Below are 17,864 nucleotides of genomic sequence, written 5' to 3'. Positions count from 1 at the left end.
AGATCGTGAGATGCTGTTGAAAGTTCAGGGAGTTTTTTTTTGTTTGTTTGTTTGTTTTTGGTCAAACCACCGTTGAAACTGACTGTACTAAGTTGTTCCAAATATGCAAAATCGGTGAAAATTCCTTTCGTCGTGACAGCCTAAAGCAGCGGTCTCCAACCACCGTGTTCACCTGAAATCTCAGTTTAAGACATGCACAGGCCATTTGGTGCCACACAGGCCACACACAGAGACCCAGAGAGCCACAACCACCAGGAATTTTCTTCGGAAAAGGGAAAAGGCCAAATCACGAGACAGAAGAAGAATAGCCTACAACTTCCAAGAAAAAGAAAACTGCATTTAAGAGACAATATCAGCAGTCCTACTTAAAATCCGGGTTCATATCTTCAGTCAGCTCTGGGTAATATGTGGCGACAGGCTCGCATATGAGGCAATGAAGTCTTCTCGCTCAAGAGAAACACGCGCAGGGCTCCTACTAATTACAACTACATTCAGGGTAATGATGAGTTGCATTTTTAATAGTGTGTTTTTGTTCGTTTCTATGCCGGTCCGGCGAATTATTGCTTTAAGTGAAACCGGTCTGTGGTGCAAAATCTGGCCTGCTGGCCTAAAGAACTGATGCAGTAATCGCGTATCTGCAATCGATTAGTTTGGCCTTTTGATCACGTGACATCAATTTCTCCTCACTTCCGCAAACAAGAGTCAGAGCAGCTGAGTGCGGCAGCTACGGCAGAAAGTGAGAGAACGGACATCCCGCTACCGACGTGAGTCCGAACCGCAAGCAACACCAGAAACACACCAACTTAAGAGGTGGGATATCTGTAAATGTTAATGTTATTCTTCTTTAGCTTTGAAAGTTCTGTTAATGCTGTTTTTTCCAGGCTAAATTAGTTGACGGGAGCCAATTGAGAAACAAGTTAGCTGAGATTTGTGGGACTTTCCAAACGGATCAATCTAGTACCGACTCCTCTCACTTCGCTGTGTTGTGTCAGCTGGACACTTTGCTGAATAGTGCGTTTGTAACAATGGCCAACATTAGCCGACGAGCTAGCTAAGCAGCTGTTTCCGTTTAGCAGTGCGGTGGTCCTTGTCTGCCGAATGTTTAATGGCATTACAGTCGAGGTTGCTGCTGGTTTAGCAACGTCGTTACACCACAGAAAAGCTCTGTGACCTGAACTTTCAACACCCGTTAAGCCCGTTTCTTAAGAAATGCTGAAGCCTTCAGGGGTCATGACTTTGTTTTCACCAATAACCATTTGAGTGACACAGAAACAGCATGTCTGTAGCGCCCTGAAGCAGAGGTTTATTGTTTATGTCTGACGGTAAAGGTGCAGTAATGGCTACAAAGATAACTGTCCCCCAAGTGCAGGTCAGAGCATCAACACATTAGAGGTGGATGATCGTTTTTCCCGTGTTTATACTGTATCTACAGTAAGCAGAGCTTTAATGCCACAGCTGGCTGAGAGGGACCCAAATTCATGTTCTGTGGCAAATTCATATAAGTGGTTCAATCAAGAACTATTTAATCTACTTTTGTGTTTAAAAGTATGTATTAACTACAGCTCCTTTGTAGTATAAAGTGCAATATTTCCCTATTAAATGTGTAGTAGTATAAAGTAGCATAAAACCACTGGTAATGATGACTGTATTTTCAAATTTCCTCAGCATGATTTACTATTTTTGCATCTTGCTCACCATACACTGTATATGTGATGGAAGCCAGTGTTGGCTGATATTATTTTTATCACGCTGCAATAATCTGCTGTAATGTTGGCTTTGAAGCTATTGGTGGTGCTGTCAAAGTGTCAGCAACCTCAGGACTTGTCTCATCACCACAGCCTGTGTTTCTGCTTAAGATAAGATAACGATTCAAACTCACAAACTACTCCTGAGTTGAGAAGTACTACAAAAATAAGATATGATGTAATCTTTTTTAAGGTGGATTTGCTCTTCAAAGTCCAGATATTCTGGGAAGAGAGTCTGTCTCACAGCACAAATGTACAATGATCTAAAAAAAAAAAAAAAAAAAAAAATCTTCCAGAATATTTGTGAAACTAAGTGTGCATCCTCTGCCTCTACATGGAACTCAGCCTCTGCCGGTGACTCGCTGGGTTAGGAATCCTCTAGAGGTCTGTTAAATAATTTGGGAGCTGAAACCGAATCTTAACTCTCAGGAATGTTTATCCCTGGCACCTGTTGCTAATTATAAGACTGAGGGGAGAAAAATTATACCACTATTAGAATTTTGACACACTTAAGACAAAAATGTGACTGTAAGGAGCTTTAAACGCACTGGCCCTGATCTGTTGGAGCTAATGTTACACCACATGACCCAACGTCTTTCTAATCTCCTCCGTCAGATGAAGAGTGGCCTTAGCATTATTTCTTATTAAGATGAGCATCTCTGTATGTGTGTGAAGCCTGTTTGTGTTTACACATTTAAATAACTTGTGCCAGCATGTAAATATGAAGCTCTCAGCTCAGATCAGTGTGTTTAAGAGCATCAACTGACAGGATGTTGATCATAGGCTGACAAATGTCTGATTCTCTCTGACTGTGTTTGTTTTCAAACCCGCCCACACACCTACAGCGTTGGCAGCTTTGCCCACCCACACCCTCCCCCTGCCCCGTCCCCTGCCATGCCCTTGGATTGAGGTTCATCCCTCTGTCCTGCCGCCCTCACCACAGACACACAGCGAGTGCATCATGGTGGATGTGACCAAATGGCCCATTTTCAGCCTGATGGGGCCCCAGGAACTCTCCACGATACGCAAAGCGTGCGTGTTTGGAATGTCTGCTAATGAGGCCATCTACATCACCAATGATGATGAGGTGAGAGGTCAGAGGGACAACAGGGATGTGGAGTTAATCATGCAAGGTGACGTAAGGCTTCCTGGGTTGCTTTGAGAACTTAACTTGTGTGTAACTGATAGAAGAGCTGTTGGTTTTTTCCACATTTTATCCATTAAGTTACAAACCATGTCTGCTTTTAGTGACTTTTACTGTTTTGCCTCACTCTCCCTGCACCCTTCAACCTTTTTTCTAACCACAACAGGCAACTGTTGTCAGCAAATAAGCTCTTCTAAATCCACCGTACACCACCAGCCCAGAACCAAACAGCAGACAGAGCAAAGCCACAAATTGGTGAACATAGCAGGAGCCAGAAACATGACTCCCAACGAATGCTTGTGTTGCTGTGTCTGCTGGATGAGTTAACAGGCAATTGATTGCTTGCTTTTCTCCAAAACAAGTTTTGAAGGCAAAGATATGGCAGTTATGCTTACAGCTTGTTCTGCTGCCCCCAAGTGGCCAAAAAATAAAGTCAACAACAACAGACTTGTGAGTTGGCTGCATTTCTGCAAACGTGCACATTGTGAAAAGCGTTTCTTGCTAAGTCACTGTTTGACAGCTTTATGTTTAATCTTAAATCCTTGAATAATGGTCACAATCAGCAGATTGTAGTTAGGGGGCTGAAACATGGCAATGTTGAAGTAAAGCTCCTGTTACCTCCCGTCCTTCCTCGTCACATCTCTGTATCCGTGCTGCTGTTCTGTGCTGAGTTGTGTGTCAAGGGAGGGAAGGTTGGTGGCACCAGACCGCCTGCAGATCTTATCAGCGCCACCCACTGGTGTTGATGCTTGTGTGTCTGGAATGTGACCTGCTGCCTACTCGGCTGACTGCGGCTGCCTCTGCTTAGCCCTGCTTATCACTGATCCACATTACATGTTCTCTCGTTTGGCCGTCCTCTCTCCACACTCAGGTGTATGTGTTTGGGTTGAACTGCAGTAACTGCCTGGGAACGGGGGACAGCCAGAGCACCATTGTGCCCAAGAAGGTGGACTTCCTGAGTGGAAGGAAGGTGGTCAGTCTGAGCTATGGCAGTGGACCCCACGTCCTGCTGGCCACAGAGGGTAGCTGCACAAAACATTTAATCCTCCTCTTCACATTTGGATTAAAAAGTGCTGCAGAATGACTAATCTTTTTGTGTTTCAGATGGAGAGCTCTTTGCCTGGGGCCATAATGGTTACAGCCAGCTGGGAAATGGGACAACCAACCAAGGAGTAGCTCCAGTCCTTGTGTCTGCCAACCTACTCAATAAGAAGGTCACAGAGGTGGCCTGTGGCTCTCACCACTCAATGGCTCTGACCGACTCAGGAGAAGTGAGTGTCTGGTGAAAGAAATGTTTCTTTAACAGCAGAATTATATATGTCGCAGAGTGAAAAGCTGTTTAAAACCACCTCAGTCCAATCACAGCTGTAGTTGATCCCCCTGAGCTGAAAACTAAGCTCAGCCTGAAGGAAACTGTTGTCCCTCACACTCCTTCAAACATCCTTCAGCTCCACTGGTTTCCAGATACACCAGCATTTTCTATTCACTGTGATTGAAATTCACAAAAGGACGATCTTGAATAGTATAATTGAGCTGTGTGAAAGCAGTAATTCATCATTCTGGGAAGCACACTGACTTGCTGAGGATTAGATGAGAAGATTCATACCACTTTTGTTGTCTGTACAGTAAATATGAAGCTACCAGCAGCTAACTTCGCTAACCGGACTGTTTCTTGGCCGGGACCTGTAAATTCTTGGAGTCTGTGCTGGTTGCCAGGCAACTGGTGCTGGCCAAGAGATAGATGGGAGGGCTGATATTCAACTCCACCATCATTTAGAAAAATCTGGAGCCATCATGAAATCCTTTAAAAGAGTTCACTCTCTCCATCATTTGAATGTTTTGCCTCACTTTTCACCTTTAACTTCCTGTCTGCCAGGTGTACGCATGGGGCTACAATAACTGCGGTCAAGTGGGTTCAGGCTCCACAGCGAACCAGCCCACACCCCGCAGAGTGTCCACCTTGCTGCAGAACAAAGTGGCTGTCAGTATTGTCTGTGGTCAGACCTCATCTCTGGCAGTAGTGGACAATGGAGAGGTGACTGTTAAACATATTGGAGCTATAAACGCTGTGTTATCCCTCTGCAGCCACCGCAGCACTCATGTTGTCTGCATGCCTCTGCAGGTGTATGGCTGGGGCTACAATGGGAATGGACAACTGGGACTTGGAAATAATGGGAACCAGCTCACTCCCTGTCGCCTTGTAGCTCTGCTGGGATTATGTGTGCAACAGGTGTGAGATTACACACACAAAAATGTACCCTTGGATGAAACTTTCAGTTCAAAGGTTCACTAAGAGTAAGCACCCAGTGAGACTAACATTATACACTCATATAAATATGCAATCATCCATCCAGTACATCTTGACATTTTAAGCAAGCAGCAAAGTACATCACTGCAGCCTGATTTGGCCCTGTTAGCTGTTACTAAAAATATGAGCATTTTCATTGCAGTTCTAACATCATTTTATTTAAAATCTGAATAAACATTGCACTCGGTGTATATGTATATGGGGAAAAAAGACATACAGCTCAACAAGGACAAAAAGACAAAACAAATTGAAATATTTGCATGTTTATGGGCATGAGATTTGATGTCTCAAAACTGTTGGTCTTCAGTCAAAAGTTTTTTGTTCCGTCTCCAGATCGTCTCAGGATATGCCCACTCCCTGGCACTAACAGACGAGGGCTTGCTGTATGCTTGGGGTGCCAACACATATGGACAGCTGGGCACCGGCAACAAGAGCAACCAGCTGAGCCCAGTTCAGATCATGACTGAGAAGGAGAGGTGAGCGGCACCTTCTCCGCAGATACGACCAACCTTCTTCTCACTGTCTTTCACACTGCTCAGTCCTTTTCTCTGGCTTCTTTGACAGGATTGTGGAGATCGCTGCCTGTCACTCCACAAATACATCAGCTGCTAAGACCCAGAGTGGTCAGGTGTACATGTGGGGCCAATGCAGGGGCCAGTCTATAGTGCTGCCTTACCTCACGCACTTTGCCTGCACCGATGATGTCTTCGCCTGCTTCGCCACCCCCTCGGTTATGTGGAGGCTTCTTTCCATGGGTAAGACCCAGGACTCATGTGCCCAGTGATGCTGTAGTAATTAAATGAATCAAGTTTCTGTTACTTTACTTTTTAAATCACATTTGGTTCATGCACATAGGCTCTGCAGATCAACATGACTTAGATAGATCATCACAGTGAACTCGAGGCTTTTTGTTAAACAGTAATTCAGTTGCAAATGTAAACTGATGCGAAAGCATCAAATCAGATGTCAGATTTTTCCCTGAGGAAAAGCTTTCAGAACAGTTTTGTGATCCTGATGGAAGTTATGCAAGTTATTATTTTCTATGTTCTAGCATAATACTGAAGACAACTATGAGAAAAGATGTGGAATTATGGAGGAAAACAAAAAGTGTTGAAGCAAAACATGTTTTCTACTTTAGATTCTTCAAAGAAGCCACGTTTTGTTTTTGATGACAGCTTTGCACACTGTTAGCCTGCAGTGTCCACTTCACATTCAGTCATAAACACCATTAAGTGCTCTGATGAACTGGCCTCTCATCAGGACCGCCGCAGGAAAGGAAGAACAAGAGTTCCCTCTGCTGCAAAAGAAGAGTTCATTGTAGTCACCAGCCTCAGAAATCACCAAGTATCGGCACCTCAGCTTAGAGCTGACGTCAGTGCTTCACAGAGCTCAAGTCGCAGACCTGCGTCAATCAGGTCTTCATGGACAAGTAGCTGTAAAGAAACCACTCCTGAGGGAGACTGACAAAAAAAACAAGGAGTGGACATTAGACTAGTGGGAATCTGTACTTCACCACCATGTTCCCACCATGAAACATGAAGGATGGCTTGGTGATTTATTTAAAATTCAAGGCACACTAAACCAGTATGGCTACCACAGCATCCTGCAGTGACATGCCATCCCATCTGCTTTGTGCTTCCTAGGACCATCATTTGGTTTTTCAATCAGACAGTGACTCAGAACACACCTCCAGGCTACATGAGGAGAGTGGTGGAGACCTGACCTCCACAAACACCTGACCTGAACCCAAATAAGATGGTTTTGGGATGAACAGCAGCTCAGTGCTCAGCATATATGGGAAATCCTTCAAGGCTGTCAGAAAACTACATACTATATAACTCCAAATGTGTTCTTTGTAGTTTTTATCTCTTCGGTGTTAATCTGCAATGTAGAACATCCTAAAAATAAAGAAAAAACATTGATGGTCCTGTTTCATTCCCTCTGACTGCCAGGGGCATTAAACCAAGTGTATGATTCATTCAAGTGGTGTCACGAGGAACAGAACCCCAGAAGCTAGACTACACTGATTAAAACTTGAGATCATGAAAGGTGCTGTTGAGGACACCGTTACAGATCTGAATCAGTGTGAGGAGACGTGCACTTTGGTTACTTGCCGCCGGCAGCCAGGAAGAAATGAAAAAGAACTGCGTGACCAGCTGGGATAAAGCGTACATACTAAAAAAAAAAGTAACTAAAGTAAAACTTAATCTGCATAGCGCTTCACTTCAGAACCAAGTTCTTCACAGTTACAAAAGAGAAGAAACAAAGCATTTGAATAAAAATTTAATTCAAAAACAAGCAAAACATGTTAAAGAATAAATGTTAAGCGTAATGTAACCTCAACATGCCAGCTTCACTTTCTGACAGTAAATTAAATAAAAAAGAAGTCAAATTTCTGCTGTCAGGTATGAAATCAGTCTGAACGTGCATTTTAATGTAGTAATGGCCATTTTGAGTTATCATAGGAAAGTACATCAACATTCTCAGGACCCTGAAGCTGAAGCGGCTAAATGGAATTCAGCCGTTGCTCCTTTTATTATTTATTCCTGTGCTCTTTGCCAAAATGTCTTTCTGTTGAAAAAGTTTATAACTGGAAACTGCTTTCACTCAATACTCTATCTCTACCTGTAGACAACTAGCACATTTCTCACAAGTTCAGCTGGCCTAATGTGCTCTGACAAAATTATTAGCATTGCAATTAATTGAAATTATCAAATTATTTCCAATGAAATAATGGAGGAAATGATTAGTGAGACACAGCCTCGTCAACAAGACATAAGAAAAGTGAGCTCCTTCCTGTTCCAGTTGAAAAAATATGAGCAAGCCAAATAACTTCTGCAGTTTTTTTTATCTTCTTATTGCCAGAGTTTGATGTGTGTGGGTGTGTGCGTGGGTGTGTTTTCTCTCTCCAGAGCATGATGACTTCTTGACCGTGGCTCAGTCTCTGAAGAGAGAGTTTGACAACCCAGAGACGGCTGACCTCAAGTTCTGCGTTGACAGCAAATATATCTACGTCCACAAAGCAATCCTCAAAATCAGGTCAGCGATTTCATCTCACAGCGGTCCGTCTTTAGTCACCATATTGCTGAATTCAGAACTAACTAACAGCTGTATCTGAAACACACTGTTGTGCAGGTGTGAACATTTCAGATCCATGTTCCAGTCCCACTGGAATGAGGACATGAAGGAGGTGATTGAGATAGACCAGTTCTCCTACCCAGTGTACCGCTCCTTCCTGGAGTTCCTGTACACAGACAACGTGGAGCTGCCTCCTGAGGATGCTATTGGTCAGGACCACACACGCACACGCGTCACTGCCTGATCCTCATGGCCTGTGTGTTAGTCGTTAACATGTGCAGTGTTGCTGTCTCTTCTCTGTCAGGGCTGCTGGACCTGGCCACGTCGTATTGTGAGAACCGCCTGAAGCGTCTGTGTCAGCACATCATAAAGAGGGGAATCACCGTGGAGAACGCTTTCTCTCTGCTGTCTGCTGCTGTGCGCTATGATGCAGAGGTCAGTCTTCGCCATCGATCGACCAGCTGTCGTCTGTTTGTGTTTCAACGAGGAGGGAAAGTGGAAGTGTGGAACAGTATTATTATTTATTTGGTGATTCGACAAATGCAAAAGTGATTTGACAAGTTACCATCGGCTCCAGTCAGTTATTTCCATGCAAATCCTGTTTTTAGAGTCTGCGTTGTCTTATTTACGAAGTAGGAACGAAAAGGGTCCCAAGGATCTAAAACACTGAAGACCTCCATGGGCAAAATTCCAAAAGAGATTTGTGTTGCAACAAGAGGATGTTAGGATATACTAAAACAAAAAAAGTGAGCGACTGAACCTAGGAAGAATTAAGTGAGATAATAATAAAGTTTGATTGCATCCATCTGATGCCATTTCAGTTGTAAATCTACTGTATTTCACATTGTAAATGGTTGGATCCTACATTATAATGGAGGGAGAAAACAGCTACAGTACACATTACATTCCTTTATAGATCAATGCACGTTGATTTACTGGCATTCTTGTTCTAAGCACATTAAATGTGCTGTTTTGATGCAGACTTAGACTCATCTACTGACTGAAGAGTGATTCAATAAATTTGTTTATTCATGTTTTAAGTTCGATTGTTGTTGATAAAATCATCAGACTGGCAGCAGACCTGGTTCTTCAACTTCTGTTTTCCACCAAAACACCGGCAGCTCTCTTTGCTCTGAGTCATGTGAATGCACCTCTTTTCCAATTTGTGCACGGTGCACTTGGCACCAAAACACCGCACAGACACACAAAGTGAATGTCAAGGTCAGGGAAATGCAGTCATAGCAGTGATCGCACCATTTAAAAAAAAAAGGCCCAGGAAGTCATTTCAAGTACAGCATTTCTTAGCTTAATGCTCTCTTGACCAACATCTGATCAAAATGAAGAACAGCTTACTCATTCGCCCTCTTTGTCATTCAGGACCTGGAAGAGTTCTGCTTTAAGTTCTGTGTGAACCACCTGACCGAGGTGACTCAGACCACTGCTTTCTGGCAGATTGACGGCAACCTGCTCAAAGATTTCATATGTCGAGCCAGCCGCTGTGGAGCCTTCAAAAACTGACCTCCGGCCCTGATGATTATAGACGTTGTTGTGGCGGCGCTGGGAGTGACTTCTCGAAGGACTTCATGGCTCCCTGTCGGCCTTCACTAACGGGTGGGTACACGCAGGAAACCTTCAGACCGTCGCCATCGCTGTCAGTGAGCCGTACTTTTAACGTGACTGGGCCGAGCTGACAGGGAGCAGCACGGTTACATGACGGCCTGTTCACTCACAGACTGTGTGAAGCTGACATGCGTTGAGAGGCACGCTTCTATTAACTTGAAAGATTCTTGCCAGTTGCCTGATATCACTTTACTTTTTCTATTATTCTGTTTAATTGACCAAGTTACTTCTTTCTTGTTTGCACTTGTTTTGAAACATTTTGTTTGGATGTGCCATCTGGAATCATGGTTTTCGGGATGAGGTATGAGGCTGTTTTTGCACTTGTAGATGTCAGGACAGAACAAGTCTTTTGAAGGCTGGACGCTGACATGTTAATAATACAGATTCAAGCCTTTATGAAAGGTGGGGGGAGTCATCCTGGAGAAAGACTCTCCTTCACAATGCCATTACACCTTAGCATGCCAGATTTACCGTCCCTGCATTTCACATTCAGCAAGTATCAACAGTCCTTCTCCACAATGATTCGCTCCACCTTTAAGTCTGTTTAAGTCAGTGATTATGAGACTTAGCCGCTTCCACTGCTGCAGTGTTTGAAGGTGACCCAAGCAGGGGAACTGAGGTGAGCAGTGATCTTCAGAGCAGAGTGAGATTCAGTCTTAAGCTGTTGTGAAAATGATCAAATATGAGCTACATTTGTGGGTTCCACAGGTTGGAAAGTGTTATTTAGCGCAGCTACAACAAGCTTCCTTACTTTATCTGATCTTGTCGCACAAAACATTTCAGTTCTTGTTCACAGGTGGTTACACCGGCTGAGGTATACAGAGCCATTAAACTCAGTTTACAGCGAGGCTTGTGGCCTTGCAGAAGCTTCACTTGTCTGGGCCTGGACACCTTTTCATCCACGACATACCTGCTGTGTGCTGAAAAGACTATTTTACAGTATTAACATTTCTAAAGTTGTTTATTGACGTCTGCACTACTGCTAACTATTTTGAGCAACATATTTGCTAACTCCTCTGCAGGACATTTCTACCTGAAAAATGATGTCTGTTGATTGATTATTGATTATTGATTGATTACTACTATGATGTGCCAGTTTTATGACCTGCGAGCAAATGAATAAAAGGACTCTTAACTCTTGTGTTTTCTGTCAACAGGGTTTTTTTTTCATTATTTATAAAATATATTGCAGTTAAAAAAGTATGTATTATAGTAATATTTGAAGTACAATAATCAAGTTTGACAGGCACAATAAGCGGATCTGTCTGTGGTGCAGCTGTAGATCAACAAACCACAAGATTTAAACCATCTACAAACAGAAGATATTCTAAAATTGTGTCTCAAATGAGATCACGTAACCTTTTCCCTCCTCTGTGCAAACTGGACGCAGGTGACTTCGAGCCTGAAATCCCAACTGAGACAATCACAAAGAAACAGCACCTGAAGGAAATGTTAGTGACACACAACATCACACTTCTCCTGTCAATACAAAAATCTGACCTGCACATATAAAGACAAATATTCTTTCCGATACTCCTTTTCATTGAATGTATTTCTGTATTGCAGCGTAACAGCTTTTCTAAATGTAGCTGCGCCATTCCAGCCGTTTTCTGAACAATTATCAAGATTACAGGCTGAAATCTGAGATCAGTGCTTCAGAACTATCAGGGCCAAATGCTCCACATCCGGCCCTTTGCATCGTACCCTTAAATACTGAGGTATAATCAATAAAAAAAAATATATAAAAATGACTTTATATAAAATGTTAAAAAAGTAATTTCACATGTAGAACAGCAGGCACAGATCCAAGTTCACCAGCTGCTGATGGATTCATTTCCTCAGCGCTGAGACGACCTCCTCCATAGCTGCTGCTGCCTTCTGCAGCTCCACTTGTTTCCTTTGTAACTCTGTCAAAACAATATGCTGTCGTTTAGAAATCAACGTGGCTTCATTCCAGTAAAAATGGGAATGTTGAGATTAAAAATTCAAACAAGCTTCAGGATTTTAAAACTAAAGCTGCACTTTGTGAAACACACTGTTTTGACTGTTCACCTTTCTGCTGCTTAGTCACGAACTCTGCCAGTTTCCCAGACGCCTCCATCACTGTTAGTGCAAGATCATACTCTGTGGAGAGAGGAGAGACGGCTTTACGTTCCAGGGTTTAAAAGCAAATGAGGGGGAGACAAAGATGTGGTCACAGTAACTTTTCCCGTATTCTCCCTCACCCTCCTGGCTGGCCTGGTCCGACTGAATTCTGCTGGAGATTACGTTCATCTCGTTGATGAAATCAGTGAAGATGGCCTGTGTGCATCCGGCTGCGTTGCAGCTTTTCCAGAAGCTGCTGGAGTGGATGCTGGGCTCTGGGTCTGAGGGGAGCGCTGCAGGAGAGGCGAGTGGGGGTACACAGACCGTCTCATCAGGTGGAGCTGGGGAATTGGCCGAGCTGGTGACACTGCGGGTTGTGGTGTGGTGAGGAGAGGGAGGGGGACCTTCACAGCTCTGCTGTGGGACAGAGGGTCCAGCGATGTGCTGATCAGGGCTGTGGACAGGACTCTGTTCAGGACTGTGGACAGGACTCTGTTCAGGATTGGACCCTGATGACAGAGACAAGCCCATGTGTTACCACAGCTTCCAAAACATCACTGGGTGTCAGTGACAACAGTTTGATTTCTGAGTCATTTGCAACAACAGCGTTTTCCTCAACATTATGATGTCACACCGAAGCTGACCTTTAACCTTTTGGATTTGTTTATGAGAATGGGACAGACTGATGGAGAACTCAAATTAGAGTTCGAATCGCTTAAACTCCATATTTTACTAAGCCCAAACTTACCTTCACCGTCTCCCTCTACATGCTCCTCCACCTTCACAATAATCCCACTAGGATTTGCAGTTGACGGCGTCTGAGTTGCAACATTTGTCACTGGAAGCGACTGAAAGTCCTTGCTGCTCTCCACAGGAGGCAGCAGACTCTCTGACTCAGCATCCTGAGAGGAAGCAAACACAGTTCACGTCAGAGGAGTTAATACTAACTCAAATTTGCTTCACGAAGCCATGGGTTGACTGTGACTGAGGGAAAGACCAGATCTGATCCAGGACAACTTTTTTGGAATCAGGGCTGTAAAACTCACAGATCCATCTTCATCTTTTTTTCCATCTTTGCTCTCATCCTCCTGTTGATTCTCTATAGGAGACAGCAGGACTTTGTATGTTACTGTGTATCTTGGCTACATTCTTTATATAACACTGACTCTGCTGTGACGGTCTACCTGAGGTGGACCCAGCGGGACTCTCGGTGGCTTTGCTGTCAGCGGAGAAGATTATCAGTGACCACATAAAAGAAAAAATGCACATCTTAATCCAACACTTCATTTTTGATGTTTGTTGACGCTGTGTCGGAGAGGTGGTAATTCAACTCCGTTAGCGTGTTTGAGGCTGTAGTTTGTGGTGGTGTTATACTGAATTGCATTGCACCTGCAACTCTAATAATTTGCATTGTCAATGAGATGTCTCTATTAATTGTTTGTTTTGTCTATAAAATGTCTAATTTCTTTGGGAGGGTATCCATCAAGACACCGATGACATCTATAGTTTGACTTCCTTTTATTTAATATACTTAGAATCATTTCCTTCCTAAGTTTCTTTATCTGTACTTATTTCTGTCTGTACTACTGTAAAAATAAAGTTATTTTCAGCTAATCACAGAGGACTGATCTCACCTGATCAGCTGATGCACGGTTATGACGGGGGGGGGGAATAAATGAAAGAGAAGAGAAATGAAGGTTAGATTATTGAACATCTTCAGCCTCTAATGACGACGTCGATGAGGAATAATCAAAGATGAGACTTACTTGGGACTCTGGGACAGAGTTTGCACTTCCCTCTAAATCAGACTCTAAAGGGGCAAACATTTCTATATCTGTATCAGGGTCACCCACATCTGCAGAAGAAGGGAAAAATCGAATGAATCTGCATGTTAACTGCTTCATACAAGAGGATTAAACCCACAAAGGTTACAGTCTCTCATGTGTTAACCTGAATCTGAAGACTCGTCTATGATCTTTTTCCATTGTCCAGGTTGACGTTTAGGTGAACGCATGTCCTGTCTGTGACAGAGGAGAGAGATCTGACTGGCGTTAGGACAAAAGTGACTGGACATGTAAACCGTCCTGTGGATGACAGGTCAATGGAAAGCAAAATATATGCGTATACAGATATTTCTATGAATGATTTCTTCGTGTATTTTTTCCTGTTGATATAAATGATTTCAGTATTGGGATTATTAGGCGTTTTTCCATTTTAGACTGCCTTTTGTGTTCGACTGTAACAATGGCTGAAAGCCTAAGATGCTATTGAATTTAAACAAACGTTTAGAAAAAAATAAAAATAAAAATCCAAAAGCTAAAAAAGAACCAAATTCAGCACACAAATAACTGCACACTCACCCGTCACTGAAGCTGAAGCGTCTCTGTTTGGAAAGCAGAATGATTAAAATCACTTGAACGAAATGAAATCATGTTTAAAAACTGTGTTGAAAGTGACTTTGAATGACACGTGTACCTTACAAGACACACGCTTCGTACTGCTGGACGAGGAGTCACTGCTGTACGCAGACGGTCCGGCCGCTGAAGCATCACCTGCCGAGCAGACGGATGTTTAATCTGTAACACCGACAGGAAAAACAACTCGACACACGAGACGACGCACGCGCTCTGAGCACGACTCACCATTGGTGTTCCTCTTATGTGATGAAGAAGCATGCCCAAAAACAATCTAGAAACACACAGGTTGTTAGGATGTGATCAGATGCTGACGAGCAGATGAGAAGCACAGAAATATTCAGTTCTGGAAATATAAACGAAGGCTGAACATACTTACATAACAATGTCATTAGATGATATTTCTTTGCATGACCTCAGGAAAAATAAACCTCAGAAGAATAAAACATGGATATCATTACTTGGCAAAGCGGGCTATGGGCCAGATAAAGCTCTCCTGTGTCTCTGGAGTTTAAGTGAAACCAAGTGTTTCAGGAAATTTACAGTTTTTGTGATTTGCCTTAAAGGACCAGTGTGTAAGATTTAGTGGCTTCTAGCAGTGAGGCTGCAGACTGCAACCAACTAAATACCCTCTTATGGACGCAATGCTCAAAAATAGATATTTGAATGGTTCAAACCCATGTGTGTTTTTTTAAGAGGGAATATTTGAACGTCATGTCTGACAAAGCTATCATACGCTAATTAAAACATACTCGGGAATATTATTTTCCATTTCTGCGGTTTTTTTTCTGCCAACAGATCACACTGGTCCTTTCAGTCTATGTCAGAGATGGCTCCATCTGTCAAACCTTAGATGGTCCCGCTTCGCTGGAACTTCTGGAAGTTCGGCGCTTTGTTACCGAAGAGGCACATCCATTCACAGAGCTGCTACCTTCTGGAAATGAAAAAGAACAATTCAGCACATGAAACGTCACACATTGAAAAAACGTTCACGAGACGACGTGGAGAAGGAAAACTCACGGTTATGGTTCTTCTGTTGATTGTGTTTCCAGCAGAACAGCCTGAAGCATGAAAACACATGAAGACAGTTTTACAGACTCAAATAGGTTAAACACAGATGTCTCTCCCAACAATTAAATGTACAGCCGTACAGATTTTGGAATATAAGCCTATTTTCTAGGCATACGGGCAAACAGTTATGTCGCACTAACCCGTACTCTCCCGTTTCTTCATTCTCAAAAGTCTCAGCGCCGTCGAGCACAGCACACGGGTAGTGGTAGGACTTCTTGCAGCGTCCGTCTTCACACCCAGCAGTGGCACCCTTTTTCTTGCATTTGCTACACGTCTAATGCAAAACCAAGAGAGTAACGCAAGTTAAAAAAAAAAACTTCCAGCTCACGATGAATGGATTCGGCACCGATCCGTATCTGAAAATGTGGATCTTTACCAGTTTGCTTCCTCGTTTCACCTCCTTCATCACATCGTCCACAGAGAATCCAAACAGATCATCATACAGCGGAGAATCCCGGCAGAAAATACCCGAGGAAAACAACTGTGAAACAGAGGCAGCATGAGTGAGGACAAAACGCCTTGCTCAATAGCACTGTGGCACAAAGACATTCGTTCAAGAAATTCACTGTAGGAGCAGGAATAAACGTGAGCTGTAATGAAGGCCTTACTGAACATCCATACATTCAAAGCATGGAGAAAATGAGGGGCGATACCATTTTAATTCAATATGACAAAGAGAAACACGAGCTTTGTCTCAGACCAAGTGAACAAAGATGTGTACTGTCATCCAGACATGAAGTGTCAAGCTGCAGTGATGCCAACCAATAAATCATCCAATCAGTATTGGCTGATAATAGCAGATCACAGATCAGTGTTGGTGAGCAAATCAGCTGATACACCAAAAATATGTCCCTACTGCTACCCATCAATATCCTGTCAACCAATCGATTAATCAACTAATCGTCTCAGCTCTGGTCTCCATTATATTGTTTGTCCATCACATTTACTACAATCCAAGTTGGTAGTATAGTAGTAGTAGTAGTATTAGTACATCAAAGGAGCTACTTCAATGACTGTACTTCCTGTTTGTTTAATCTATAACCATGCAATGTGTTTTATGAACTAGTCATAAGTTTTTATAGTAACTAATACAGTCGAATAAATGCAGTTGAATAAAAGCACAATACTAGGGGTTGAAATACTCAAAATTACTTCAAAAGTATTAATACTTTAGTACTCTGGAGGGAAACCTGTGCCCTCACGACCACATCCTGTCAGAGCGGCACGGTGCCCACAGTTATCTGCCATTATCTGTTATTTCTGTCGGAGTTTCTCTTCTTTTCTCTGCCTCCATCTTTTCAAAGGCAGATGTCGAACAAGTCGACAAACATTTCTCGCTCACTGTCTGTCTCTGTCTCCTCTCTGCACGAGCAGGGCTGTCCTCTAAAGCACACCGCACCTCCAGCTTACCGCCTTCAGTGGCTCAGCCATCGATCAGAAAACGATACTAATGTTTACCAAACAGTTCTGATGAGCCGTCGCTTGATCTTTAGTCGATAACGCTCCGGTTGTCTCCGTCTCTTCGGACTGCTGACAGAGCATACAGGACACGTTGGGACGGGGGCTCATTTTCATCGATTAACGGCAGAAACACTGTAAAGTGTTTGACAACACTCTGGAGGTGTTACGCTCAGTTTAAACACTTCACATCGGAGCCTAATGGTAGAGTACGTCCACAAGCGCCTTCCTACGGCACTTTCGCCGCCCAGTCCAACGGCAGAGGGTTGCCAGGTTCCTTCCGAAATATCCCCCGTCCACCTCCACAAATCTCCCCAAATCAGTTTTTTTTGTTAGTACTCATTTTGACAATTTGGTGGCTCCTTTTCATATGGTTATATCATTAAACAGCTGGCCCTTTCAGCATATTTTTTTTTCCTAACAAATATGTGATGGCTTGAGAAAAAGCTATAACCAACGGTAACCAATAGCTGTAGTTTTGTGAATGTGAAGCTGTAGTAAGCACACTGAGAGTCATAGTCACGCTGACCCCATGAAGCATCCTTGTCTGCACACCTGTCAGGGGCTTTCGAGGACATTCCTATAACTAATACGCAGGCGCCTCTGCAGCTGACTCTCTGAGTTGAAAGTTCACCCTGGCAGTCTCATATGGCCTGCTGTCTAACAGCGGCCTTTAATCATGTATTCTCTTATAACTCATACTTGTGTGTGTTATCATAATTACTGATGAATGAATGTTCTTATAATCTCACCATGATCTGATATAATCTTGAAGTACACTTGATGACAATACTATTGGATGTTATGTTCTTATGACGTTACATTATGCATTTACCACTGAAGATTGTGTTTATTAATCTTTTTTAAAAAATGGTATGAATGACAGTTCAGACATAATGGTGTAATCTGGGACGAATAGAGAGAAAAAAGAAAAACGGTGT

General features: G+C 43.1%; 2 protein-coding genes across 4 annotated transcripts; one reads left to right on the top strand and one right to left on the bottom strand.

The window, feature by feature from the left end:
* The first annotated feature begins 691 nt into the window (after positions 1-691).
* Positions 692-11,036, top strand: LOC143330335 (RCC1 and BTB domain-containing protein 1-like). 3 transcript variants are annotated; one of them, XM_076746841.1, is made up of 12 exons: positions 692-810; positions 2,591-2,832; positions 3,761-3,911; positions 3,994-4,160; positions 4,766-4,924; positions 5,012-5,119; positions 5,531-5,673; positions 5,762-5,952; positions 8,110-8,236; positions 8,333-8,484; positions 8,580-8,710; positions 9,653-11,036. In XM_076746841.1, exons 2-12 carry the CDS (start codon positions 2,707-2,709, stop codon positions 9,791-9,793), a joined length of 1,596 nt encoding a protein of 531 aa, XP_076602956.1. In that variant the 5' UTR covers positions 692-810; positions 2,591-2,706; the 3' UTR covers positions 9,794-11,036. The 3 variants fall into 3 exon arrangements, with proteins under 3 accessions (XP_076602956.1, XP_076602958.1, XP_076602957.1); XM_076746842.1 differs by having other exon boundaries at positions 694-810; positions 3,787-3,911; XM_076746843.1 differs by lacking the exons at positions 8,333-8,484; positions 8,580-8,710; positions 9,653-11,036 and having other exon boundaries at positions 6,841-8,232.
* Positions 8,783-17,177, bottom strand: phf11 (PHD finger protein 11). The gene is made up of 16 exons (XM_076747588.1): positions 16,924-17,177; positions 15,842-15,946; positions 15,606-15,739; positions 15,415-15,455; positions 15,244-15,328; positions 14,623-14,657; positions 14,456-14,532; positions 14,341-14,363; positions 13,931-14,001; positions 13,747-13,835; positions 13,165-13,306; positions 13,027-13,079; positions 12,729-12,882; positions 12,121-12,489; positions 11,948-12,019; positions 8,783-11,802 (listed from the first exon to the last, which is right to left on the bottom strand). Exons 1-16 carry the CDS (start codon positions 17,038-17,040, stop codon positions 11,726-11,728), a joined length of 1,644 nt encoding a protein of 547 aa, XP_076603703.1. The 5' UTR covers positions 17,041-17,177; the 3' UTR covers positions 8,783-11,725.
* Between the last annotated feature and the right edge of the window lie 687 nt (positions 17,178-17,864).

This window comes from Chaetodon auriga, chromosome 13 (assembly GCF_051107435.1).
Source record: "Chaetodon auriga isolate fChaAug3 chromosome 13, fChaAug3.hap1, whole genome shotgun sequence".
Taxonomy (NCBI): domain Eukaryota; kingdom Metazoa; phylum Chordata; class Actinopteri; order Chaetodontiformes; family Chaetodontidae; genus Chaetodon; species Chaetodon auriga.
This window is presented reverse-complemented; position numbering and strand designations above follow the sequence as displayed.

Bases quoted from the DNA above. Each gene is read 5' to 3' on its own strand.
- phf11 (XM_076747588.1), bottom strand. From the start codon at position 17,040: ATGAAAATGAGCCCCCGTCCCAACGTGTCCTGTATGCTCTGTCAGCAG. The intron at 14,658-15,243 runs GGTTTGACAGAT...GATTGTTTTTGG, and splicing joins AGCGAAGCGGGACCATCTAA to GCATGCTTCTTCATCACATA. The intron at 11,803-11,947 runs GTGAACAGTCAA...TTGTTTTGACAG, and splicing joins CGTGACTAAGCAGCAGAAAG to AGTTACAAAGGAAACAAGTG.
- LOC143330335 (XM_076746841.1), top strand. From the start codon at position 2,707: ATGGTGGATGTGACCAAATGGCCCATTTTCAGCCTGATGGGGCCCCAG. The intron at 2,833-3,760 runs GTGAGAGGTCAG...CTCCACACTCAG, and splicing joins ACATCACCAATGATGATGAG to GTGTATGTGTTTGGGTTGAA. The intron at 8,237-8,332 runs GTCAGCGATTTC...ACTGTTGTGCAG, and splicing joins AAAGCAATCCTCAAAATCAG to GTGTGAACATTTCAGATCCA.